The 27,518-nt window shown below is 42.3% G+C and overlaps 1 protein-coding gene and 1 pseudogene across 1 annotated transcript; both read left to right on the top strand.

The window, feature by feature from the left end:
• The first annotated feature begins 4,826 nt into the window (after positions 1–4,826).
• On the top strand, positions 4,827–8,033 carry LOC147895948 (pentatricopeptide repeat-containing protein At3g09040, mitochondrial-like). Its single transcript, XM_087383053.1, has one exon. The coding sequence runs from the start codon at positions 4,861–4,863 to the stop codon at positions 7,378–7,380; it is 2,520 nt and encodes an 839-aa protein (XP_087239179.1). The 5' UTR covers positions 4,827–4,860; the 3' UTR covers positions 7,381–8,033.
• On the top strand, positions 7,425–25,911 carry LOC147895947 (uncharacterized; annotated as a pseudogene).
• Positions 25,912–27,518: the final 1,607 nt, after the last annotated feature.

Below are 27,518 nucleotides of genomic sequence, written 5' to 3'. Positions count from 1 at the left end.
AAGCCTTCGTACCATTGAGCCTATAGACTCCACAAGCGGACGCTGCTCACGGCTCTACAACAACGCCCACGCATGGGCAACAACCAGCATTGTAAAGGTGCCTCCATCGACTCACGCACGCCTTCTACAGGCTCCAACCTCATAGCGCCAAAAGCACGTATGTCCAATGCCTATAGCCTTTCGACTCTCCAACTGCACCGGCGGCTCCATCATTGCTTTGCAAACCACGTCCAACTCAAAAAGCTCTCTATCAACCTACCTGAGTAGCCTAGCAGCCACTGACATACGCGCTCAATAGATATGACGCCCTACACCTTCTCCAAACTATAAGGCTTCCTGCGAGGCATTGCTTGCCTCTCTAAGGAGCCAAGCTCCGCTGACGAAATCTGCTTCTACAAACGGCACCATCAACACAATCTTTGCGAGATTATGTCAGAATCTCCAAGATTTTGTCAGCTCACACGTGGCACAAAAGCCACCTAACCTCTTACCCACTCAAGGAGGGCTTGGTCACCAAAGTGCCACATGGCACCTTATCGAGCCACAACGGCATCTGGCACCCCACGTGCCATGTCATCACTTGGCCATGTCACCTCGCCATGTGGTGGATAAGGCTCTCACACATTTCTGAAATGTGGCACAATTGCCACATCAGCCTTATCCCTAGTTCCAAGTCATTTGACACGTGGCTTCTACCTATCTAGTCACAGGTGCCACATCAGCAGTGATCAGCCACATCATCCAAGATAGCTTAGCTACCACATCAATAGCCTTATCCAATCATCAATGCCTAGTTAGCATCCACCTTATCGATGCCACATGGCAATCCCCTAAGAGACACTCTTACCCCCTGGCAAGCACGCACTATCTATTGCATGTGAACACATGTGCCACATCCCACTGTGCTCCACAAGCACACCCCTTGCTAAGCACAGTGCCACATCATTAGTGCATGTGACTCACAGTGACCATCATTTTGCACATTTCACTCTTTTTGCCCCTCCACCTAGATCAAGCCATATCTCTTGATCCAGGAGGAATTTGAGGGTGCTACAAAAAGGTGAAACGATCGATTTTTTGTGCTCTACACACTTGTCACATCATGTGCACATTTCAGCACAAGTATCACTCACTTTTAAGCCTTCCCAAAAAATCTACTCCCTACATGCACATCAGCCTCTACATCGATGCATCTGACCCAGCACACAAAAAGAACCAAAGAAAAGAAATTATTTGTTGTTCTTTCATCGATCGATGGTTGGTATAGATCTAAATCAGAGTAGACTAGATCGCCATAGAGGGGACGCTTTCAATTTTCCCAAGTTGCCAATCTAAGCCATGCCCAAAATTCTCGACTAATACCTACTCAGAGTCAGTCCCTACTCTTACATACGGTTTCACATCATCACATTACCTGAAACCTGACGGTCATCAGTTCAGTGAGTAGAATTCAGAGTGTTCAGAGGCATTGCCAATTGATCAGTGGGGTAGATAGCACATGATTTGATTTCACACACATGCCATCATTGTAAAGGCTATTTGGCTATTTCATTGCAATGTGCACATCATTTCAGCCTTGTAAAGCCTCTTGGCTATTCTCGGCATCATTTGCCACAAACCTTGTAATTCATATCGGATTATACATTGAAGTTCTACTGTCACCAATAGTTTAGATTTCACTTGCCACAGTCAATGTTTTTGCAGTTGATTCAAAAAGTGATTTTCACGACACTTTGAGTACATTTCTTGCACCATGTCTATGACTAGCAACCTCAATCTAAAGGCATCTGCTAAGCTAGACAACTCCAATTATGGCACATGGAAATATCGAATGGAGACCATTCTTGTACTTCAGGACAAATAGGAGTATGTCGATGGATCTACACCTAGACCATTGGACGATCTAGCCAACAGTAGCTCTACTCCACCTGTTGTCACATCACCAGCAATAGTAGGATCTATAGCAGGATCTCTAGCTACACAAACAATTTTCACACCTATAGCTGATTCATGCTAGGACAGCTCAACACCGTCAAGACATCAAAAGAAGCATGGGATATGTTCGCAGCTCTCTACGAGTCCAAGAACACTTCCAAGATTCTCACACTGAGAAACCAAATCAACCAGAGTTTCCGCAATAGCAGGCGAACCCGGTCATGCTTACATACTCAAAATCAATGATTACAACAATCACCTCACAGCAGACAATAGTCAAGAGAAGTTTGACCTCGCCATTGAGATGAATCTCTAAAACACCACGGCTACGAAGTGGACATCGCAACACTACAAGCCTGGATTGATGCCCAATGATATATACCATAGTGCTCTTCACGCCATGAACAACCAACAAAGAGAAATCTTGGATGACATCGTGATAAAGAAAACATTGCAACAGGGGCATAGATTTCACCTTTTCCTCTTTGGGGATGCTAGAACGGGGAAAACCTTCACACCCTTAATTCTGGTATGAGCACTGACCCAATTCTTCTCGCACAAAGAAACATCAAATGTAGACCTCCTAGGGGTATTGCTTCTGCCATACACTGGAAATGCACATGCTATCCAGTACGGAATGACCATACATGCAGCATTGCACCTACCACTGTTGGCATCCGCATACACCGCCTTATCTGTAGAGACACTCCAAACACTCTCCGAACTATACAAAGACATCTAGCTACTCGTCATTGATGAGATATCATTGGTAGGTATAAACACTTTTGTAGCCGCAGACATGCACTTACATGAGATCAAACATAACCGCGGCAAACCATTCGAAAGGGTTGATGTTTTACTATGTGGAGACCTCCACCAAGCAAGCCCAACAAAAGACTCTTGGATATTTCCAAAGCGATGCACAATGACCGCACTACTTGGTTCCTTTTGGAGATAGCACAAGCTGTATTATGAGTTGCACATCCCCATGCGACAAAACAATGCCGAATTCCTACGCTTGCTTAATAGGATTAGGATCAGGACACAAACGGACCTCGACCTAGAAAGGCTAAATAACACAAATCTGCGAGGACCACCACAAAAACACACAGTACCACACCTCTTCTACACAAACACTGCAAAGGACAAGCATAATGAATACGTCTTCAGCATGCTCAACATAGAGCCCAACATCTTTAAGGCAACAGATGCTAGACACAAATCATGTTCCAAGGGGATAAAAATCCCTATAGACCTAGGATGATAGCATGACTTCACAAGGAGTTGCACCTAAAACTTGGGATGATAGTAGAGATGTGTTCAGGTAAGCTCGACGTGGACAACAACATCGTCAACGGTGCAGACGGCGTCTTCAGGGATGGCGACAACGGCCCACAACACCTGGTCATTTGGGTCAAATTTGCAGACCTCCAAAAACAGGAAGGAAAGTGCGTGCAGAAAACAAATTCCTTTACCCACAGCACGGACAACCACCTACCTGGACACCGATCCTGCAAGCGTCCGTGAGTTTCAAATTGGCAAGAACCACCTCAACAATGTATCTTGAAAACAATTCCCAATCCATTCACAGGGCCTCACTATGGAAGGGCCTCACTATGGAACCGTTCTCCATTCGCAGGGCCTCACTATGGAAGTAGGGGTGTTTGACCCAACAGGGATCAAAGTGCATGGCCTCATCTGCACCGCCCTTTCTCTAGTGCGTGACCCAACCAGGCTCTACTTGCTCTCATGGTTGGAAAAAAAGCATATCAGGGTGGACCCGATGGTGCAACAAGAGATCCATTTCCTGCGCACACAATGTGCCTGGAATTTTGAGGTGACAGAATTTGCACAAGAGCCCCCCTACATGGGAACATTGCAATCCCTTAACATAAGATCGACCACTTCTTACATTGAAGACGTTCTTCGCTCTGCGATCTGCGATCACATGCTTGTTGCAACTATACTCTGCCTACAATAAACAAGGTACGGGAAGAGGAGTGTTACGCATATTGAGATTCTCGGTTTTATCAACAGACGGTGGGCTCGAGCTCACGACATACTACTGCGACTACATGCACTTCACAAGAGTCTCACGGAAGGCTGTGAGTGCTTGCTAACAATCTTTCACACAGCACAAGATCAACAGCTTGCCATCCTAAATCTCTACTAGTCCCCAAAAACGTCAACTACATGTCTCCTTCCTTCTAGGTCTCCAAAATATGCTCCAACACGTGCAGACAAACACAATCACATACATAGTGACAAACACATAATAACACAACAACCAACATCAACTGCGAACGAGATTTCATGTCTCACCACAACATGCACCAACTAATAACAGTACCGACAACAATCTACGGCTCTACAATCGACCATGTCTGGACTAACGCATCATGTCCTGAGCCACGCACATGCACATCGTTCATATACTGGTCAGACCATTTGCTCATTCTTGCGTCACTCGATCACAACACTTCCACAGACAATCGCAACACCATAACACAAGCCATGTCTCCCCATTCATGATCATAGTCCAACACCCTTTGCACAACGACAACACACTACGCATCACCCGCACGGCAGGCCTGCTGGATCCATACAACTTGTTTCCTTACGAAGTATAGCATGGGTGGATCTCACCCAAGAATCTCAATGTGCTTAACAGAGATGGAATAAATTGTTTTAACCACTGGTCTACGTAGATTAGTATTATAATGTCCTTGGAAAGCCAGCGTTATGCTTTATAAAAAAAAATACTATGTTGTGGCATGCAACATCACAAGCGTTCAAGTTTTTAGTACTTCCCATTCATTGAGGTTGCCGCAACTGGGTCAGTTGCTATTATTTGGTTCTAGACTAACGGATGGATATATTGACTGTCATAGCAATGTGAGGACACTGTGCCAGGATGGACGGTTGATGGAAGCTCTGCATCGTTTGGATCTCATGGATGCACAAGGCATTACGGCCTCCTTTAACACATATGTTTGTCTTCTGCAGGGCTGCAGCAACATTAAAGCCTTGACACAGGGAAACCAGGTCCATGCCTACATAATTAAACATGGCATTAAGCCAAATGTATTTTTAGGGAATCTGCTTGTCAGCATGTATGTCAAGTGTGGGAGTTTGGTGGATGCGCACCAATTGTTTGACAACATGCCTAACCGAGATGTGTATACATGGACCCTACTGATTTCAGGATACGTGAATTGTAGGCGCACTGAGGCAGCTTTAGAGCTTTTTTCGCAAATGGGTTATGAAGGTGTGAAGCCAAACAAGGTAACCTTTTTAACTGTCCTCAAAGCATGCTTTACCCTGAAACAGGGCAAGCAAATTCATGCTTGCATCATTCAAGCTGGATTTGACTGTGATGTTTTTATTGGAAACTCTCTTCTTGATATGTATGCCAAATGTGGGAGCATTGATGATGCATGTACGGTGTTTGGAAGACTGCCAAAACAAAATGTAGTACCATGGAACGCATTGATAGCATGCTATTCTCGGTTTGGGTGTTACGAGCAGGCCTTTGAACTTATTTCAGAAATGAAAAACCAAGGTGTTGAACCAGACGAGGTCACATTTTTAATTGCTCTCAAGGCATCTGCCAGTTTAGGATGCCTAGAAGTGGGCCAAAAAACCCACGCTTGTATCCTTCAAAGTGGAATTGAGCTGAATGTGTTTATTGCTAATACTCTCATTGATATGTATGCAAAGTGTGGGAGCACGAGGGATGCATGGCAGGTGTTCAACAATATGGCTGAACGAGATGTGGTTTCTTGGACAGCCATGGTTTCTGGTTACGCTGAACATGGGCGGGCTAATCAGGCACTGCAACTGTTTGAAAATATGCAACAAGGTTGCACAAAGCCCAACAAGGTTACTTATGTGGGTGCTCTAAAGGCTTGTGCTAGCTTGCCATCCTTGGAAAAGGGTCATTATATTCATTCTGAAATCATACAAAATCAATGGGAGGCAGACGTCTTTGTAGGTAGTGCACTCATTGACATGTATTTTAAATGTGGTAGTGTGGAAGACGCATGCCAAGTTTTTAATAAAATGCCTGAACGTGATGTGGTCACGTGGAATACAATGATTGATGGATACACCGAATTGGGGCATGCTAACGTGGCTTTAAAGCTGTTTTGGCACATGCAACATGCAGGCATAAAGCCAGATGCAGCTTCCTTTGTGAGCAGTCTTAAGGCTTGTACAAATTTAGCTTCTGTGGAGCAGGGAAGGCGTGTTCATTGTCTTATCATTAATATTGAAAATCATTCAGATGTTCTTGTGGGAAGCACCCTTATTGAGATGTATGCTAGATATGGTTACATGATGGATGCACTACAAGTGTTTGACAAAATGCACCAACCACCTGTGTCTGTATGGGCTGTTATCATATCAGGACATATCCAGAATGGTTGTAGTAATGAGGCCTTGCAACTCATTGCCCAAATGCAGCAGGAAGAATTGCTGCCAAACGAGGTAACCTTTTTAAGTATACTCAAGGCTTGTGCAAGTCACACAGCCTTGGAAGAGGGTAAACAGATTCATGCCATCATCATGCAAACTAATTATGATTTGAGTGTCTATCTTGGGAACAGGCTTGTTGTTATGTATGCTAAATGTGGAAGCATGAATGATGCACACCATGTTTTTGGCGGATTGCCTCAACGAGATATTGTGTCCTTCAATGCAATCATTTTTGGTTATGTCCAGAATGAGTTTTGTGAGGAGGCCCTTCAACTTTTCTGGCAGATGCAAGGTGAAAGCATAGAGCCAGATAGGATCACCTTTCTGAGTGTTCTTAAGGCATGTGCACGCTTGGCAATCTTAGAACAGGGCACACAAATCCATGCTTTAGCAATAAAAGATGGATGTTACTTGGATGATGTCAAAGCTGTGCTTGTTGATATGTATGCCAAATGTGGAAGCATAACACATGCAAGGAGAGTGTTCCGTGACATTTTAAAACATGACTTGGTTTCTTGGACAGCGATGATATCTGGATATGCACAACATGGATGTGACAAGGAGGCCCTTCAACTTTTTGAAGAAATGCAATGTGGAGGTGTAAAGATGGACCAAATTGTCTTTATTGGCGTTCTTTCAGCATGCAGTCGTACAGGGCTCATGGATGAAGGCCTGTACTGTTTTTATTTTATGCAACTAGATCATGGCATTACACCCATGTCCGAACATTATGCATGTGTGGTTGATCTCTTTGGACGTGCAGGGCGCCTAGATGATGCTCTTGACTTGATTAAAAATATGCCATTTCAGCCTACTTCTATTGTCTGGACAGCCTTGCTTGCTGCTTGTGGAATTTATGGGGATGTGGACATGGCAAAACATTCTGCAGAGCAAATTTTTGAGTTGGAACCGCAGGATGCTGTAGCTTCTGTGATGCTAGCAAATATATACTGTGTGACTGGCAGCTGAGAGATTGAAGAGAAGATTCAAAAGCAAATGAAAAGACATACACAATGGCAGCCGAGAGTGTAGAGGAAAGATCAAAAGCAGAACAAGCCATGCAGGATGGAACCAAATTTGGTTCCATTTGCATGCTTTATCATGGACGACGTATGACTCTAAATTTTGGCGTGGAGACTGTATTCTGGTGCATCCTGCAAAGTTTGATATTGCATCCACCTGGCATTCCTGATGTGTGGATTCTAGGTGCAGAAAAGGTTATGAATGGTTACAGGCTGCTCTGTATGTGATGCAGGCACCTTATACTGCCTGTTCAAAATGAATGGTCTATTTGGAAGTCTCCTCTGCTTATAGTTCCATACATTCACAGGGAGGATGCATCTACTTTCCAAAGAGACGGTACAAACTGAACCAGATACCGTCACACAAATTTGTGCCAGACCATACAGTGCCTGGAGCAAATTTCCAAAATTCGGGAATGGAATTTGAAGCTGTAAAAGAGCATTAGATGAGGTGCTGCATGAGCATAAGATTATGCCATTATTGAGTGGTGATCCAAAGTCACAGCAGACACTGATGTTTCTGAAAGAACAACACAGGAGTAGAGAACTGAATGGATAAAGGTTCATGGTTTTCATTATGATTCCAGCATATTATTTCAAGTAAAGGATCCACACTGATGATCTTGGTGCATCAAGTTTAAGTTATGCATGTTGGCATCTTTTCTTTGTTACGCTCTAGCCGAGGTAGCATGACCTCGGAAGAATCAGTCGACATTTCCCTTATAGGATCTATCTCTGTAATATATGTGTTTGCGCTTCATGTAAATGATCAGGAGGGATTTAATGTCAAGGTCCTAGGTGAGGGCTGATAGCACCAGACTAGATAGATCTGAGACCAAGGGCCTAGTGCTAAGATTGTGCCTAGGGGCAAGGAATTAAATGCATCCCAAGAGAGGGGTGAAATGTTGCATTAGGAAGGCCCTATATGGATGACATGTGGCATCTAGATCTATCTAGGGAATTGGGGTTTGCTAAGGCTAGAGAGAGAAGAGAAGAAAATGATTCATGTGATTTCAACGTAGCTCTCTGTTTTGGCTTGTTGGCCTTAGCAAGAATTGGCTGGGAGGAGAATTATGGTGCTGCTCCCGTGATCTGCAGTAGAGGCTAGAATAGGAGAGCTTTATAATTGGTATCAGAGCCGAGGCTACGAAGTGGAAAGGACGTAAAGAGTGGAGCTGTCGTGACGACGGACGATAGGCGGGAGCGTACGTGACGGATCAACGGAAAGCCTGACACGGAAATGGGACGTGCGTGGAACGGGACACGCAGGTGCTTGTGCTGCTGTTGGAGCGGAGGGGTCTCGTAAGGTGACTCGACGAAACGAAGGATGAAGAGCGCAGGAGGGTCCTGCTACTTATGACCTCCATGCGATGGACGTAGTGGACTACGACGACGTGATGACGACGTGTCTGAGCGTAGCCCTCCCGCACTGATTATAGATTTCGTTAACTGCTCTCTTGATTACGTTCCTTCGACGATCCCACGCTATAACTCACGTGAAGGCCACCGTTGGGTGGTTCGCCACCAACGCTCCACGCCTGACAGAGCCCGTGGAGAGCTGTTGGTAATAGCTGTCGACTGCTTCCCTGGTGCATGTACAGTCAGAGATTACGGATGACTTGTGAGACTATGAGGCTAGGCGACAGGTTGACGATCGAGATCTGAGTGCAGGCTGCAAGCTGTGGGGACTCGAATTGCGGGGAGTTTCCAGGGAGCACTTTATCTATTTTCCCTTTTGGTTTTCGTTATTCCTGTTTTGTCAGAAGCAGTTAGACTTTTGTGGTTTTAGCAGAGGTCGCAGTTTATGATGCTATAGCAAGGACAGATTATGCTTGAGGATATGCCTGTGTGCTTCAGTCGGAGTTAGATTGCAGGAATTTCCCTAGTATAGGGAAAAGCGCCATCTGTGATATATGCCTGTATTAAATGCTTGATCAGTGTGAATGTGGGATTGCAGGAATTCCCTAGTATAGGGAATTGTGTCAGACTGTTAGTACACTGAATTGTGTCAGCTTGTGAATACAGTGTTCTAGAGGTGTTTTTTATTTTTATTTTTTAAAAAAAAAACCCCAAAACAAAACACCTATTGAACTGAATGGAAGCAGAAGAAGGGGCTTCCAGAAGGGACCCTGGTGAGTCAGGAGTCAGGCCGACCCAGCAGGGATCGCGCCCAGTAGCTCACACTTTATCTGGCAGGATTGCATTGCTGGAGGATGCCTTGCAACAGTTGTTAGCGCAGCAATTACAAGCCAACGCAGGGCAATCTGAACTTAGGAGAGCGTTACAGAGTATGTCTGCCAGACCTTCTCGAGAAGAGAAGGGAAAGGCTCCAATGGAACTGGAGTCTAGTGTCCATACGGTCGAGCCTAGGAAGGCTAAAGTGCCAAATATTGCCAATTACAGACCGGAAAAGTATTCTGGTCGGATGAACGACCGTAGCTCTGATGTCATTGAGACCTGGTTACATAAATGGGACGAGGCGTTCGCCATTTGTGAGATCAGAAATGACATCAAAAAGATCCGCGAGGCCACCCATATGTTTAGTGAGGCAGCGGATCGGTGGTGGATTAAACAACAAAAGGATGGCATAGCATCCACTACCTGGGAGGGGTTTAAAAGAGAGTTCAGGAAACACTTCTTACCTCCTGACGAAGCATCCCGAGCTTGGGATCAATATAGGAACCTTCGTCAGAGAAATTTATCAGTGGCAGAATACACTGATAAGTTTCGAGAGAGTGTAATGAAGGTTGATGAACCCCTGCCTCAATCAATCCAAGTGAAAGATTTCATATTTGGATTGAATGATCGAATAAAAATGGAAGTTCGGGCTAAGTACGCGAACACTCTAGATGATGCAATAGCTATAGCCCTGAACTACGAGGATGCCAAGGGCAGCAAGCCAAGTGGGTTTGCACAGGTCGGAACCCAGTATGGGTATCCGAAGAAATCTGGGTTTAAGAAGAAGTGGGCTAGTAGAGGGAGTGGTTCGCAGCCGAGTGGTCAAGCCAAGCAGGCGAGACCGGCTGAAACTCCTAAACCAAGTACCACCATTGGAGTGAAGAGGAAAGTAACCCCAATGGCAGCCCGGGCTTGGTCTAAGTCTCCCTTGAACCCAGAACAGCGGGAAAAAGCGAGGAGAGAAGGCTTGTGCTTTGGTTGCCTTCAACCTCATCAGTGGAGAGATTGTCCACGTAATAAAGATCGTCGGATGGCTGAGATGGTGATCTCAGAGTGCGACGTGGAGATGCAGGGAAGTCCCAGAGCAGAAGAGATGCAGATTCAGCTAGTGGGATCTTCTCAGAGGTTAGTACCTTGTTTGTTCTGTGTGTCTGTTGCTAAGTTAGTAACGAGTGCACCTGATAACATCCTATCTAAGCCCGCAGCAACGGGGTATACAGCCTTCAATGATACGGAGTTAATTAAAATGAAAGGGCAAGTGGCCAGTCATGATGTCATTGTGTTGTTTGACTCGGCGTCAACTCACAATGTGATTAACTCCAAGCTCGTGAAGAGGTTGAAACTAAAGACAAGTCCATCTGACTATGCGTTATACAGTCAGGATGGCCGATGGAAGTTCAACTGAAGTATGGGACCAAAGGGTTACCCAGTTGGAGCTTCGGATTCAGGACTATGCTGAGAAGCTTGATTTTGAAATGACCAAGCTTGCTCATGCGGATATAGCCCTGGGAATGGCGTGGCATTCTAGGAAGAATCCAGCCATTGATTGGAAAAAGCACGTATATCAATTAAAGATGAATGATGTGCTTTATGTCTTGCGAGCTGAGAAAGATATACCTCAGGGACCGTTGGTTTCCGTGATGGAAATCAGAAAGGCTCAAGTCGAGTCTTTATTCCTTTGCACAGCATCGGTAGAGCTGGTGGATGATTCTTCGGCTAGCACTGATGTTATGCAAAGTGGTGAGATGGTCAAGCTGGCTAATCTTATAACAGAGTTCTCTGAATGTTTTAGGGATGAACTACCTTATGGGTTACCTCCAGAGCGGAAAGTTCAACATAAGATTGAACTAATCCCGGGGGCTGAACCTGTAAATAGACCTCCCTATAGAATGAGTTTTACTGAAGAAGCGGAGGTGCGTAGGCAACTGGAAGAATACCTCAAGTTGGGGCAGATTCAACCAAGTTTCTCACCTTTTGCTTCACCAGTGATATTAAAAAGAAAAAAGGATGATACGTTTCGCCTCTGTATAGATTACAGAGCATTGAATAATATCACTGTTAAGCACAGGTATCCGATGGCTCGGATTGATGATTTGCTAGATGCATTACATGGAGCCGTGATTTTCAGCAAGATAGATCTTAAGTGCGGCTATCATCAGATCCGGATTAGAGCCGAGGATGTGCATAAAACCGCTTTCAGGAGCAGGTTTGGTCATTATGAGTTTTTGGTAATGCCCTTCGGACTTACCAATGCTCTAGCGACCTTTGTCATGCTTATGAACGATTTACTACGTCCGTATATCGGAAAGTTCGTAGTACATTTTATTGACGACATCCTGATATTCAGTAAAAGTGTTACTGAACATCGTGAACACTTAAGGATAGTGTTCAGTACTTTGAGGAAAGCCAGTCTTTACGTGAATAAAAAGAAAACTATACTGTGTATGGTTAGGCTTGAGTATTTAGGGTTCATAATTACTCCACAGGGAGTAGAAATGGATCCGAAGAAAGTGGCTGCGATACTAACTTGGCCAATCCCTCAGAGTCTGACCGCGCGCGTTGCGATCATTCTTGGGATTTGTCCAGTTTTATAGAAGGCATATCAAAGGATATTCCGGAATAGTATCGCCATTGACTGATCTGACCTCAGATAAAGTACCTTTTATTTGGGGACAGAATCAACAGGAAAGTTTTAACACCATAAAACAAGCTGTGGTCTCAGGACCGGTGTTAAAAATAGTTGATCCCCAGAAACCGTTGTTCCTAGAAACCGATGCAAGTGGCATTGCGGTAGGAGCAGTCCTCCTTCAAGAGGGAAGGCCAGTAGCCTTTGAAAGCAAGAAGCTTTCTCCCTCTCAAAGGAATTGGCCAACTCATGAATTGGAGTTGTATGCAGTTATCCATGCTTTGAAAACATGGAGGCATTATTTGTATGGTTCAGAGTTTTATGTGGATGTGGATCATGATACTCTGAAACATTTTTGTAAACAGCCTGACTTGAGGGGCCGCCAAGCTAGGTGGGCAGAGCTCATGCAAGAGTTTAATTTAACGATTCGGTACCGAAGAGGAAAAGACAATAAGGTGGCTGATGCATTGTCTCGCATTATGCACAACCTGAGTTTCACGGTATTAGAGAGTGCTCTAATGACCGAGATCAGAGAAACTCAGAAGGTGGACGAGTTTGTCCTGAGCTTGTGGCCTAAGGCTCATGTGTTAAAACCCGGGGAAAATGAAAAGGATGACCTGGCATCCAGAAAAGGCCAAACTTATGCAAGATATACCATAAGGGATGGTATGCTAGTTAGAAATGGCAAGGTTGTAGTACCTGGTCAGAATGATCTCAGGCAGAGAGTCATTCGACAATGCCATGATAGCTCGTGTGCGGGACATCCAGGAGTCGAGAAGACATATGATCTCGTGAAGCGAGATTTCTTTTGGCCAAAGATGAAAAAGCATATTCATGAGTATGTGACACGATGTTTCTCGTGTCAGGTAAGTAAGGCCGAGCGGGTGAAGCCACCCGGACTTTTACAGCCCTTGGAAATACCACTAAGTAAGTGGGAGAGCATTTCCATGGATTTTATTGTAGGGCTACCTGCAACACAAGGAGGGTATAATTCTATCCTTGTGGTGGTTGATCGTCTAACCAAGATGGCTCACTTCATTCTGACTAGAGAGTCTGTTAGTGCCCCGCAAGTGGCGGATTTGTTCATTAGACATATATTTCGTCTGCATGGATTGCCTAGATCCATAGTGTCAGACAGGGATGTTAGATTTACCGGTCATTTTTGGACAGCGGTATTTGAGACACTAAGGACTGAGTTGGGAATGAGCAGTGGGGATCATCCTGAGACGGATGGTCAGACAGAGAGAGTCAACCAGACTTTAGAGGATATGCTGAGGGCATATGTGTCATTGAGGCAACATACATGGGACAAGTGGTTGCCATTGTTGGAGTTTGCCTACAATGATAGGAAACATTCCTCTACCGGGTTCAGTCTGTTTGAGCTGAACTATGGTTATAGGCCAGTCAATCCAACTATAGTTGGAGTCCCTCAGAAAGTGCCTAGTGCCGCGAACTTTGTAGTTCAGATGCGGGAGATGCTAGCACTTGCGAGAGCTAATATCCGCCAGGCTATGGATAGAGCCAAGGTGTATGTGGATGAAAATCGGTCTATAAGAGTATTTGAAGAAGGAGAAAAAGTTTTTCTCAGAATTCCTTCGCACTCGAAGTCGTTGACTTCAGGAGAGTGTGCTAAGTTATCACCTCGATACTGTGGGCCGTGGTTAATTCTAAAGAGAATAGGCAGTGTAGCCTATAAATTAGAATTGCCACAGGGGTGTAAGGTGCACCCGGTTTTTCATGTTTCATGCTTAAAGAAATTTTTACATACAGGTGACTCACTAATCGAAGGTGTGGTTTTGTTTCAGGAGATAGAGGATATTGCAAGGCGCAAACCAACAAGAATCCTGGACCGAGGAACAATGCAAATACGAAATCGAAAGATACCCACGGTGTTGGTTGCATGGCATGGCCACCTCTATCCGAAGCTACCTGGGAATCCGTATATCAGTTGCGGAGAGTGTTCCCAGACTTTATCATCGAGGACGCTGATGTCTGAAGAGGGAAGGAATGTTACGCTCTAGCCGAGGTAGCATGACCTCGGAAGAATCAGTCGATATTTCCCTTATAGGATCTATCTCTGTAATATATGTGTTTGCGCTTCATGTAAATGATCAGGAGGGATTTAATGTCAAGGTCCTAGGTGAGGGCTGATAGCACCAGACTAGATAGATCTGAGACCAAGGGCCTAGTGCTAAGATTGTGCCTAGGGGCAAGGAATTAAATGCATCCCAAGAGAGGGGTGAAATGTTGCATTAGGAAGGCCCTATATGGATGACATGTGGCATCTAGATCTATCTAGGGAATTGGGGTTTGCTAAGGCTAGAGAGAGAAGAGAAGAAAATGATTCATGTGATTTCAACGTAGCTCTCTGTTTTGGCTTGTTGGCCTTAGCAAGAATTGGCTGGGAGGAGAATTATGGTGCTGCTCCCGTGATCTGCAGTAGAGGCTAGAATAGGAGAGCTTTACATTCTTGCTCACCACCTTGGAATTGGGGACATCCACAATGAGCATGATGCTACTTGGCTGATCGCTGCCTCTACTCCTCAGGTGATGGGAAGTACGTTGCAACATCTAACTGTATTGCTACTCCAGGGATTTTTGCAGGCAAGTGCTGCTTCCAATGCCAGACAACCTATGAATCTGACTTGTCCGACCTTGATGACTAGCCTCTTACTAGGTCTGCATTGAATATGTCTACTAATACAGCTGTTCATGTCTACTTGGTACACATTTGGGTGATGAAACTAACATCTACTCATATACATCAAAATAATTTTTACCAGGCATGGGAAGAGAGTGTTTCCCATGTCAAATAATCAAATGTTTGAAAGGAAAATACTTTTGCTATCCCACTCCATGGTCCTCACTGTATTATGGTCTTTGGTAAGATTAATCCCATCAAGGACTAATGCCTTTTACACTCCTAGCACACTCCATGGCCATTACTTCATCCGGCCAATTTATTGAAAAATGGCTCGTTTAGAGAAAAGCACTACAAATGTCCATGTTTGGTTGAATGAAAGGGGGAAATGGATTCTAGTGCTCTATCATGGTTATCCATATCCTTTTTTATTATAAAGGGGGGGTTTATGTTAAGATGTCAAAGTTCATATATTAAGATGTCAAAGTGAACTGTTATAAAAGATACAACTGTTCCTTTCAAGTATTTGAGACCATCACTGCTTAGAGAATCTAGTTTTCCTCCTTTGGGACAGACATGCCAGAACGAAAGGTAACAGAAACTACAATGGTGTCGGAAGAGTGCTTGACGGCTGTGCATCTCTTGGCCCTGCATTGCGCTCAGGCTGACGATGACCCTGAGGGGTATCTTGAAGCGAGGCGCTTAGCAGCCACTGGCTCTGCATGTTGCTCTCCATTCGAACTCTCTGCGTAGTGCTTCTAGGATCAGATCTGGTTACAGGGCGCTTGTAGTGCACGTAGGGAATGCTTCCTTCAGGGGTGATAGGAGAAGAGGTTGGTACAGTTGGTGGCTAAGGCACCACCATCGGTTTTGTGGCGAGAGGATTCGTATGTCTTGTTTGGGAGAGTGCTTGCACACTCTCCCTCTCCTACAGCTCTTGATAATAAGTCGCCATGAAGTCACGTGCCTTCCTCATGAGATGGTCTTGTTGATCCGCAAGCACCTGCTCTTTTTCTAGGCCCGCCTTAACCTCATTGGTCATCTTGTCCAGTGTCTCCCAATTTTTTCTTCGATCCTACATTCAGCCACCAAGCTAGTAGCATAAGAGAAGAGTCAACAGAAATACAGTTCAAGAACAGATGCAAAATGTGCTATGTCTCCCTTTTGCATCGTGCACATTTTTTGTCCCCACGCCCGATTATTCGCACTTTGCTGGCTGTCCATACTCCTTTATGAACAATGAGCCAGGAGCAAGCAGGATTGTTTCTCCCAAATTTCCTTATCCCACATCTTCTCCCACTTCGTGAGATGTGAGATTAAGTCCTCTTGGTGCTCTAGATTGTTAGGAATTGGCTAGAGGTTGTTTTGGCCCACCCATCTAAATTCTCTGATCGATGGCTTGGCTCTTCCCTCCCATCCATGTCAAGGATTCCGCGTCCCAAAAGTCGGTAAGTCTGAATTCTAACACTAATTCTTCTTCACTCTTCTACCTTCTATTTTGCACTGTCTCAAAGGTCTTGCTGTCTCAAAGGTCTTGCCAGCATCTATTCCTTTCTTATTAAGTATGAGGGCCCCCTTGATGGAGTTTTCATTTGTGGGGGATGAGTTCCATGTGATAGAAGACTAAATAGAGTCTTGGCTACAAAAGGTTCCTATTTTTCTCAAGAAGCATTTCCACTAAAGATGCGCTTTGAGTTCCTAGGTCTTCCACATCCCCTTCTAGAGTTCCGATCGTTTGGCAACAAAGTTCCCAGGTCTTCCACATCCCCTTCTAGAGTTCCAATCGTTTGGCAACAAAAAGATCCCTACTGAAGAATGTAGTGTCCTTTGGAAGGCTTTTCCAGTGCTTGCACCTAACAAGTTTAACTTTTTTGATATTTTCCCTTACCAGAAAGGCCCAATCAGTATGTGGCGCCTCAAAGGCCTAAAGGATTCACTGTTCCATGAACCTAGCTGACGATTGCTCAACATTCACTATGCCTAGCCCTCCCTTCTCTTTGGGAATCGTGCAATATCTCCACCGCACCTTAGCCATTTTCCTTTGACCCATGTCTCCTCCCCATAGGAAGGTTCTGAAGAGCGTGTTAATATGAGAGAAGGCTTTCTTTGACGGCAACCAACATGATATGAAGTAAATTACTGATGGATAAATATAATGATTCATTACAAACTTTCTTCTGACCAGGGTGGGTAGGAGACCTTGCCACCTTGCAATGTTCTCTTTGACTTTTTGGATGACCCTTTCTCACCTGCTTTTATTTGAGCATCTGAAACCCATTGGTCTTCTGAGAAGCCGGAAAACCTCACCTTCTTTGATAACTTTGCACCCCATGTCAAGCAGAGCATTAAGCGGTTGGGTTCCTGTGCGAAAAATTCTGGTCTTACTATGGTTAACTTTGGATCTAGAGGCCAGGCAGAAGGTCTCGAGGCAATCCAACACAGTGCCCACTAATTTGGGGTCATTTGTCGGAGTAAGGTTGGTGTGAATTAGCCATCCAAGTGCATCATTCGCTATAGCAAAGAGCAGAGGAGAAAGGAGACATCCTTGTCTGATAGACCTTTTAAAAGGAAAGTGTCTGATGTTTTACCATTTACTTCAACTTTAGTTTAGAGTCAAGGTACCCTTTCGCTATCGTCTCTTGCAGAGTTGTAGGAGGAAAGGACTTAAGATCTCCCAATAGACTTGGAAGAATTCGATTGGGAGACTATCTTCTCCTAGCGTCTTTCCCTTCCCAAATCTTACAAAAAGGTTGTGCAACTTCACAATTAGGCTCTTCTTCTTGGTATTTGGTGAAGTATCCTCTTGCTTTCATCATTGTTTACCAATTGCTCATTGAAGTCCATGCAGCTCAAGTCTGGCCTTGTTCTTTTTCCAACTTAGTTCTCATGCCCTATTCATTTATTTCTCTCCCAAGCCACCTATAAAATACATTTTCATATGTTCCTAATTCATTATGGATCCAACCAAATACTTTTAAAAGCATGTTATTGCCATGTTGTCAAGTGTGCATGGAAGGTAATCAAGTGCAATGTTTTTCTTGTTGCAACCATTAGCTACACAAAACTTGTAGAAGCTTTGTGGGTCATTGTCAGTTAATTCCTTGAAACTACTATTAACCTTTATTCTTAGTGACGATAACATCTTGATTGCTCTTCTCTTGCTTGTGTCTTACATGGATGCCCTTTGGTTTTTGTTCCTTTTCCTTCAAACTTGGGTTCTTTGATTCTGGAAAGACACCTTGGTGTATAGTTGTTCAAGTGTGCATGGAAGGTAATCAAGTGCAATGTTTTTCTTGTTGCAACCATTAGCTACACAAAACTTGTAGAAGCTTTGTGGGTCATTGTCAGTTAATTCCTTGAAACTACTATTAACCTTTATTCTTAGTGACGATAACATCTTGATTGCTCTTCTCTTGCTTGTGTCTTACATGGATGCCCTTTGGTTTTTGTTCCTTTTCCTTCAAACTTGGGTTCTTTGATTCTGGAAAGACACCTTGGTGTATAGTTGTCCACCCCTCTTGAGGGTTCTTGCCCTTACCATGTTTCCTATCCTCATGGCAAGGTTTTTATCTTCTTTTATAGAGTAGTTATCCTATATTACTACTTGTCTCCTATTTCCACATGATTAAGCCTTCCTTGGGCTATCAGGTATCTATGGAAGTGTCTCTTGGTCTTCTTAGGTCTCCTCAATCCCTATCTAGCTTGCCTCTTCTATGACCATGTAATTAATAGAACAAAGAGGGTAGGCAAACATTATCCTGCATGCTGAGGCACCTCACTTGCCTTCTTGGGTGCATTAGAATAGATTTTGGTTCTTTGGCTCTTCTTAGTGGCTCTACTAATCCATTTTCATAGTTTGATCACTTAGTGGAACCTTCTCTGGTACTCCTAGCATGACTTCTCAATCCATGTCCATCATAGTTTGGTAATTATCATTAATATAACCCTTCATAACTCTTGGAAAAACAACAAAGTACACTAGGAAAAATACACACAATCCTTTGGGCATGTAAGAACCATGACTTCATGTTTTCTTAATCCAAGAGTCCCACCATTACCAACACCAAATGTTGAAGGTGTACACTACCTCCTCTTGCAATTTACTCTACCATCTACAAGTGTTGAGTTCTTAACTCACTTCCCACCTTTCCTTGAGTATGAAAAATAGGCATGGAAGCACTATGTTAACAAGATGATCTGTCTTAATCAAACTCTACCATTTATGTAAGACAATCTTTAAGAGGAATACAATGAAGAGATGCGATGCTTGCATGATTGTCAAGAATGGCTTGGGAGATTCAAAAATTGAAGCACCAATGTCTCCTTCACACACAAACACACACACACACACACACACACAAACTCATATGTGCGTGTGCGTGTGTGTGTGTGTGTCGCGTGTGCATGTATGCGTGCATGTGCATGTGCATGTATATGTATATGTATATGGATATGTGCTAATGGAAAAGGGATACTTTCATGAAAGAGACAATTTCTTCACATGAAATAAAGTATAATTTCCTCCCCTTGATAGGGATGGGATTTCAACCATCAAATGGGTTTCTACAAGGAACATCATAGAAAGATCGAGCTTTTAGTTGTTCTTGGGAATCCAAAGCTTAAGTTCTATTGTTGTGTTCTGATAGTTCAAGGAGGGCACACAAGATCTCCTCTAAGAAGCAAGAACCATCATGGAAAGGTTAGAGAACTAGTCCTATACCAGTCACCTCCTATTGGAGGGACCTCCACGTAGGGAGCAAGGGGAGGTAGAATGACTGAAGCCACTCATTGTGCTTTTACCCCAATTGTTGGATTAGCCAACATACACAATCAAACCTCCAATTGATTTTGCCTCAAATCATGAATTCATCTCCCACTCGCTCACTTTCCTTAGCATGTCTTCCATCACAAGCGAGAGGTTGAATCATTCAATGTCTTGGTACAACAACCCTCGCATTCTCCACCTTGAATAAATTTCTCTAGATCGAGGGTGTCCATCACTGCATACAATTATTGTCCTTCATCCAGTCCAAGAAATTCATGCTTAAGTTTAAGAACCTTTGGTGAATCATATTGAGGTAGAGTAGGCACAAGGTCAAGGAAGGGATGTTGACAATGAAAAGTGCATGTTTGAGAAGAGAAGTTTGGTAGAGAAGTCAAAAACATAGTTAAGAAGTGGAGACAGTGGACTGTGGTAGAATACTAAATTTGTTGAATACCAAGACCTCATCCTTGATTAGTTCAAGAGTAACACCATCTACTTTATGTAATCCTTTTGTATGGCCAACATCCTCTCCTTCAAGATAGCCTATATAGCCTCAAAGTCTACTACTTGAGGTTGAAGCTTTAATCATCATACCTGCACGGAAGATGTACCTTGCTGCACAAAGTTCTCACCTAGATGAGAAGAGCTCACTAAAATGTGGGTACGTTCTAGGTTGGTTGGATCCATGGTTGCAACTCTTTCTCTAAAGGATCCTCTTAAATATCCATTGTGGATTGAAATAGTGGTAGAAATAAAGTCTATGTAAGGGAAAGTGACTTTCATTGTTGTGCAATGGTTTAGGACTATGCATGCTGATCCATTGAAAGGGAAATATGTTCCTGAATTACTTGCATGTCCAAAAAGTTAAATGTCGAGAAGTGTCACTTTAAACCCAAGCGACAAGTGATGACATAAAGAACATTCAAACAAGCAAATGTTTGGATTGCTCATTTCCGTGAAAACAGAAAAGGACATTCAAACAAGCAAATGTTTGGATCGCCCATTTCTACATAAGTCACTATAAAGGTAGAATTAAATTATTGAAAAGGCCACGGCAAATCCTTTCATGTTTGGATCACCCATTTGTACTTAACTCACTGTAAAGGCAGAAATAAATTATTGAAAAGGCCACGGCAGATCCTTTAGACAAAGACTCATCTAGAGCAATATTTCTTGTAAACTTATGATAATGTAAAATTGCAAGCATAGCTATTGCTATTTTTTAGAGTATAAAAGAGGCTTCCATCATGTCTCATGTCCATATAAACCTTTAAATTTCTTGAATATTCAAGAGTGTTATAGTTTTCTACATTGAAAGTAAAAAGAGTCTTGCATGTCTCATATGTATACCTTTTTTAAGTTTTTTGAATCTTCAAGAGGGTGGTTTTTCATGGATTTAAACTAATAACTCAAGGGATTCTTTAATTTAAGAATACGATTCTTAAATTTAGGATTTAATAGTAGTTTTTGCATTATTAGTGCAACATTGTAGAGAGAGATTTTGAAATGTATTACGTGGAAATGACAGGGCTAGCTAGAAAGTAAACTTTTGATTCTCGAATGACATTTTCATAAAGTAAACTTTTCATTTGGGAAGGTTTTTTAAGGAATAGTCCAAAAGTAGACATATGAGTCCAAAATTAATGAAATAAGTGTTACAACCTTCCATCGTAGGAAGTGTTTAATGGGTGAATGCAAGGATTGTGGCATATTTAGAAGTTAGCCTACTGCCCCTTGGAGACAACGAAGGAATGGAAAACCATCACTATGAAAGTATTTGAATATGTGGATACTGTAGACAAGCATGGAAATAAGAAGAAGAGGAAAGGTCTCATGAACAAAGACATGCAATGTTGGGAGTTTTTGCATTTCCTGAAAAGTAAAATGAAGCACTTTATCAAACACAAATACATAGCCCAATGTTAGGTGCTTCAATTCAAGGAATGTATTCTCAAATTCCCTTGGTTGTCTCAGTTGTAGACTTCGCAAAAATTATGCTTTCAAAGAACATAATGCGATTCAATTAATGCATTGGTATTTAATACAGGTCTCAATTTTTGTGCATATAACTCACTACCATAAGACAAGAAAAGTTATTAAAATAGTTCACTTCTTAATTTTAGATGATAGGTAGCATGACACATTATTTGTACAACATTGTTTCATGTTACAGGAGATCTGGTTGAAAGGCTAAGGAGTTGCTGTTAGGAAAAAGAAATTTTTTGCGCAAATCAATGACTCCCACAAATGAGTGAGACCTTTGTAAGTGTGCGGAGTAGATGAACATATGTTGCTTGTGTCATCACTAGTACAAACAGTGCATTTGATTGACATTTCAAATGGATGCCAAACTTTTTATTGTGCATTGAGTTCAGCACATCTTTCAAAAAGGACATATGTGAATGTGATTGATCAATGTGCAAGAAAAATGTTTGATGATCCACAAGGCTATCTCATTGCACCTTCGCACGAACTCTGATTTGATATGTATCTGAAGCACCATCTCCTATTTTAGCTCCAGGTAATTGTAGCTCACTACCCTTTTCAAAATTAATGATATCCCATGTATGTCTATTCTCTATGATATCCCATGCTTGTCTATTCTCTTTTCTCAACATCTTTATTTAACTCATCTGGAGGAATCATACTTACACCCTTTAGTTGTTTTTTTGTGAGAGTGGAGCACTCAAGACATGCCCAACTGGGGATGCACTTAATCCCTGAATACCTAAAAAAGAAGGGGCTCTCAATCAATGTGAATAAAAAGAAGCATGAGCTCTTAATCCATGACTATAGTGCCCTATTTTTTGACTTCATATATAAAATATCCTTCTCCCTATGATGAGGAATAATCCTCCTCCACATGCTCCTCTGAATAACTCTCAGAAGTAGATACCTCCATCTCTTTAGTTGTCTTCTCCACCTCCACAGTTTGGTTAGTCAAGTGGTGAATAAGATCCTAAGCACACAAAGACTTAAATTGAATGACTCATTGTTCTTAAAGAAAACTACATAAAAAGAAGAAATATAAAATTATGTATGGAGAATAGCTAACCTTTCCTTCAGCCTTGAATTTTTTAAATCATTCTGCTACAGTAGGAGAGTGACGGCTTTGTAAGAAAAAAATTCCTCCAAGATGATACAAACAAGAGGTCTCTTATTATTATGAATCCCAAGCATTTCAACTTCCTCAATGTTAGACTCACGCTTTTGGCTATGCCTTTGATCTTTATAATTGGCTTGAAAATTGATCTTCCACTGGGAAGCGTCTTTGGAAGCATCAAAGTCATCTCATCCATATCAGGATCAACTTTGATGGACCATTTTGAATCTTGAACATTTTGTACTTCAGCTTTGTCCCATAAAATTTGAAGTTGCAAAGAAGCTTCATCATTAGAAGTAGGAACATCATAAATTTGTTCAAGTTGTTGCACATTAGGATTCAAATATTTTCTAGTTCTCTTTGCTTCCTTAGTATCTTCTTTGTCAACTTTATCTTCTTGCTTTTAGGGGGAGTATCCTCTGTGGAAGGCTTCCCATAGACATGGATCTCCCCAAACATTTGTTTGTTTGACATAGCTACAAAACACCAAAACAATTTTGAATTGTTTAGAATATGTTATTAACAATATCTCATGAAGAAAGGACGATAAACTTTCAAAAATACTTCAACATTTACTACAATTACCAAAAAGAACTTCTACATGAAAAAACATGTCATCTTGCTCATCATTGAAACATGATTTTAAATTCCTATTCTAAACAATTCAATATATTTTTCCAAAGCCTATAGATGATAAAAAAATTTGAACAAAAAATTACAAAATTATGACAAAAAAGCACAAAGTTATGATTTAAAAACCGAAATTGCAATACAAGTCATTCATCAAAACATGCATGTGCTTCGAAGACTCCAGAGTTGCCCTTAGTGGCATGTAATTAGGAAAGTAAAGTAGAAATTGACAAGTGGCTTGTTGCCAAGAAGGGGAGCCTGAGAGCTCATGTAATTGAAATTCACCTTTGAATTTTGCATGAGCAGCTTCCACGCTGAACTCATGTACTCAGTTTTCTCTCAAGTAATAAAAACCTTCGGGGGGTCTAGCCCAACGATTGTCCTAGGCCCTAGTGTTTCTGTTGAGAGGGGGAGAGAGAGAGAGAGAAAAGAGAGTGTCTTTGCTGTTCTTTACGAGTAAGATTTCTGAGAGAAATGAGAGCGAGAGGTTCCAGTTTCATTGGTATCAGAGTGTAAGGTCTCATTTTCCTCCTAGGAAGTGACGATCCAAGATTGAAGAATGCAGGCTTTGGCGTAGAACGCCGGACAGAAAGTAAGCCTAATTCATGTAAAAATTAAAGAAATTTATCTCTATCTCTCACCTATCCCTACTTTTCTCTAACTTTCTCTCTCTCTCTCTCCCTCTCTCTCTCTCTTAATTTGTCGTTCAATGGAACAAATTTTCCCTCTTAATTTTCTCTAACAAATTTTGGAGTGGCAAGAGTTTTTTGGACTGAAGGGAGCATCATTGGTCGACGATATCATCGACTGATATGCAAGCCCACCGATGTATCATTGACTAGGCTAGTGCATCTGATTGATTGTATCATCAACTGGATCTAGCAATCGATCAATGACATCATTGATTTGTTGCTTGATAGGTTGATGATATCATCCATCGTCTACTAGCCGTCGATCGATGATATCATTGACTCGAGTGCCGCACCGATTGATGATATCATCAATCAACTTAGTAGAGCCGATCAATGAAATCATCGGCTTGGCTAGTGCCCATCGATGATATCATTGAGCCGACAGCACAAAGCTGGTCGATGATATCATTGACCAGCCAAGTGCTTGGTTAATGATATCATCGATTGGCAATAGGTTGATGATGCTCCCTTCAATCCATCTTGATTCCCCTTGTCCAAAATTTGCCATACTAAGAGCTCCCTTCCATCCAAATTTGTCAAAACTTAGGAAGGTGGAGAGAGTGATGGTGAGGAAGAGCCTCTTACCTCTGTGTCTTCCTGAAGGAGAGGGAGAGGTTTAGACCATGAGGGAAAGGGAGAAATTAAGAGCCTGAGGTTATGAGAGTGATAGAGGCAAGTCCATCACCAAACTCTAACTTGTATGGGAAGAATCTATTTAAAATTTTTGTGCGATATAAAAAGCTAACCTTGTAAAAAGCTTATGCTTTTATTTTTATAATTTTCAAAAAGCACAATTTTTTTACAATTTTTTAAAACTATTTTTGGTATGTAGGTGAAATTATTGATTATTACAATGTTTTCTCAAGAAATCAAAAACACCTAATTAGAAAACATATTAAAATAATCATGGAGCATGCCATAAATTCTAATTTCTCTATTGAATTGAAGATACAAAGCACTAAACCATAAGAAATTGCTACATACCAAGAGACTTCTTGAACTCTTTAGTGCATTTCGTAAAGAATGAGAATACAATATGGGGGCCTCATACTTCTAGGAAAAATCTACTATTATTGGAAATTTTTCTTTGGTATGGTGTTATGGAAAGACGTAAACTATCAAGTAGACATTGGCATTGTGGTCCTACAACCTATAATGGTTGGATTTTGCATAGCAAAAGTGCTCCTCTACTCAAACTTTGAAAGATGGTTCTTGATCTCTTAAGATTAAAAAGGTTAATTTGAATGCAGCATGCATGGACTATAAAAATTGAAGGCATCCCTCCCTAGTAAAAGCTCCCTCTATCACACCATCGCCTGCAACTCCCACTTTGATTCCCACCCCAATCTTGTCCCCTAGCTTGCGGGGGGGGATAAGGGTTCCTTGGAAGAAATGAATAAGGAATTGGGTGTGGACGGCTATGGCTGCATGAATGGGCTGATCTGCCATCATTCTTGTGATGACAAGGCTAGGGATGTGTTTGAGAGTGCGAGTGACATTGATCTAGGAGAGTTGTTAATGAGGGAACATAATGTCCATTCTGTGGAGCACGTAGAGCAATCCATTGATCGAGGATTGAGCTGGTTTGAGATGATCTATCCCTCATGCACCTCAGGAGCCGCTGCTCCCAAAAACTTGGACACTTGTCTTCACTGCCATGAGCATCTGATTGTGCATCTAGAAGAGGATAATCTCCCTCTGAAAGAGCGCCTTTTCTTGTAGAACAAGAGCTTATTGAACTGTACAAGCGAGACACAAAGTTGGAGGGCTTGAGCTATCTAGCGAGCCTAGGTAAGAAGACTGTGAAGAAAGTTGTGGGGATGTCTCAACCCCTTGCAACTGAAGTACTTGCTGATCTTCACCAAGCTTAGCTTTGAAAGGCTTCCTACCTTTATTGGAGTTTCCACCATCGGATACACGTGAAGGCCTGTCCAATATTTTAGATAGCCCTACTTGGCTTCAATGAAAGTAGTACAGTAGTGATGTCATTACCTATTGGTAGATAGGCAGAGCTAACCAACGCAACTGTTGCATTGGTCACATACTCATGCTGCACACTTGAGATGTGTTGTGAATCATGTAGGGAAGAGACATTCAGTAGAGCTCTTGCTTTGGAATATAGAGATCTTCCTTGTTGTGTCTCTATTCACATTCTCATTATTCTTCTGTTGATGTTGCGTGTATCGTTTATCTCTATTTTTCGTAGCATCTACGCATAGTTATGATGCTACTAATGCATTGCCAATTGCACAAACCATATCCAATGGACATGATCTTTTGCACATGCCTAAGGTAGGTGACATGGACGCATGCACAAAGTACCATTCTCATCGGAGAATCGCACATTGGAATAAGCCACTATGAAGTGTGTTTTTTGACCCTTGTGCATGATACCTTGTAAAAAACATGGTATAATGCATCCTTGACCATGCAAGCCATATCTGATGTGCATGATACTTTGCACACGCCTAAAAGTGGGTTTGATTGAGGTTCGTGTAAAGTATCATGCCCATTGTAGACTCGTACATTTGAATGAGGCACCTCGAAGCGTGTCTTTTGAACCTTCTCCATGACGAGTGGTGAAAAATCTGGTATAATGCCTCCCAGACCAGGCAAACCATATATGATGTGAATGGTACTTTTCACACATCTCAAAGTAGATGACATGGAGGTACATGCAAAGTAGCATTTCCATTGGAGACTTGCACATTTGAATAAGACACCTCGATGCGTGTTTTTTTATCGTTGTGCATGACAGGTGGTGAAAACCATGGTATAATGCATCCCTAACCATGCAAACCATATCCTATAGGTATGATATGATACTTTGAAAAATACTTAAGGTAGGTGACATGGAGGTGCATGCAATGGATCACACGTTTGAAGAATGCATCCCAAAGCATTTTGTTTACCCTTGTGATGGTGAAAAACATAGTATAATGCATCCCTGACCATGCAAACCATATCCAATGGGCACAACACTTTGCACACATATTATTTCAAGTGACATTGAGGTGCATACAAAGTATCATTCCCATTAGATGCTTGCACGTTTAAATAAGGCATCCCGATGCATGATTTTAACCCTTGTGACATGGTACAATGTGTCCCCAAAAGCCATATCGGATGGGCGCGATACTTTTCAAGGATGGGCATTTTACTTTGCACGGGCATTAAGGTGGATATGAATGAGGTGTGTGGAAAGTATTGTGCCCCATTAAAGACTTGCAAATTTAAACCCTGAAGCATGTTTTTTAATCTTTGTGCATAATAGTTGGTGAAAAACATGGTATAATGCAACCCCGACCATCTAAACCATATCTAATATGATACTTTGCATGCGCCTTAAGTAAGATGACATGGATGTGTGTGCAAAGTATGATCCCCATCATAGATTCATACATTCAAATAGGCCACCCCAAAGCATCCTTGTTTACCCTTGTGCATGAC

This window comes from Dipteris shenzhenensis, chromosome 12 (genome assembly GCF_047967505.1).
Source record: "Dipteris shenzhenensis isolate YYH24624 ecotype China chromosome 12, Dip_SZ_1.0, whole genome shotgun sequence".
Classification (NCBI taxonomy): Eukaryota; Viridiplantae; Streptophyta; class Polypodiopsida; order Gleicheniales; family Dipteridaceae; genus Dipteris; species Dipteris shenzhenensis.
The sequence above is the reverse complement of the archived record's forward strand: the minus strand, read 5'-3'. Positions and strand labels throughout refer to the sequence as shown.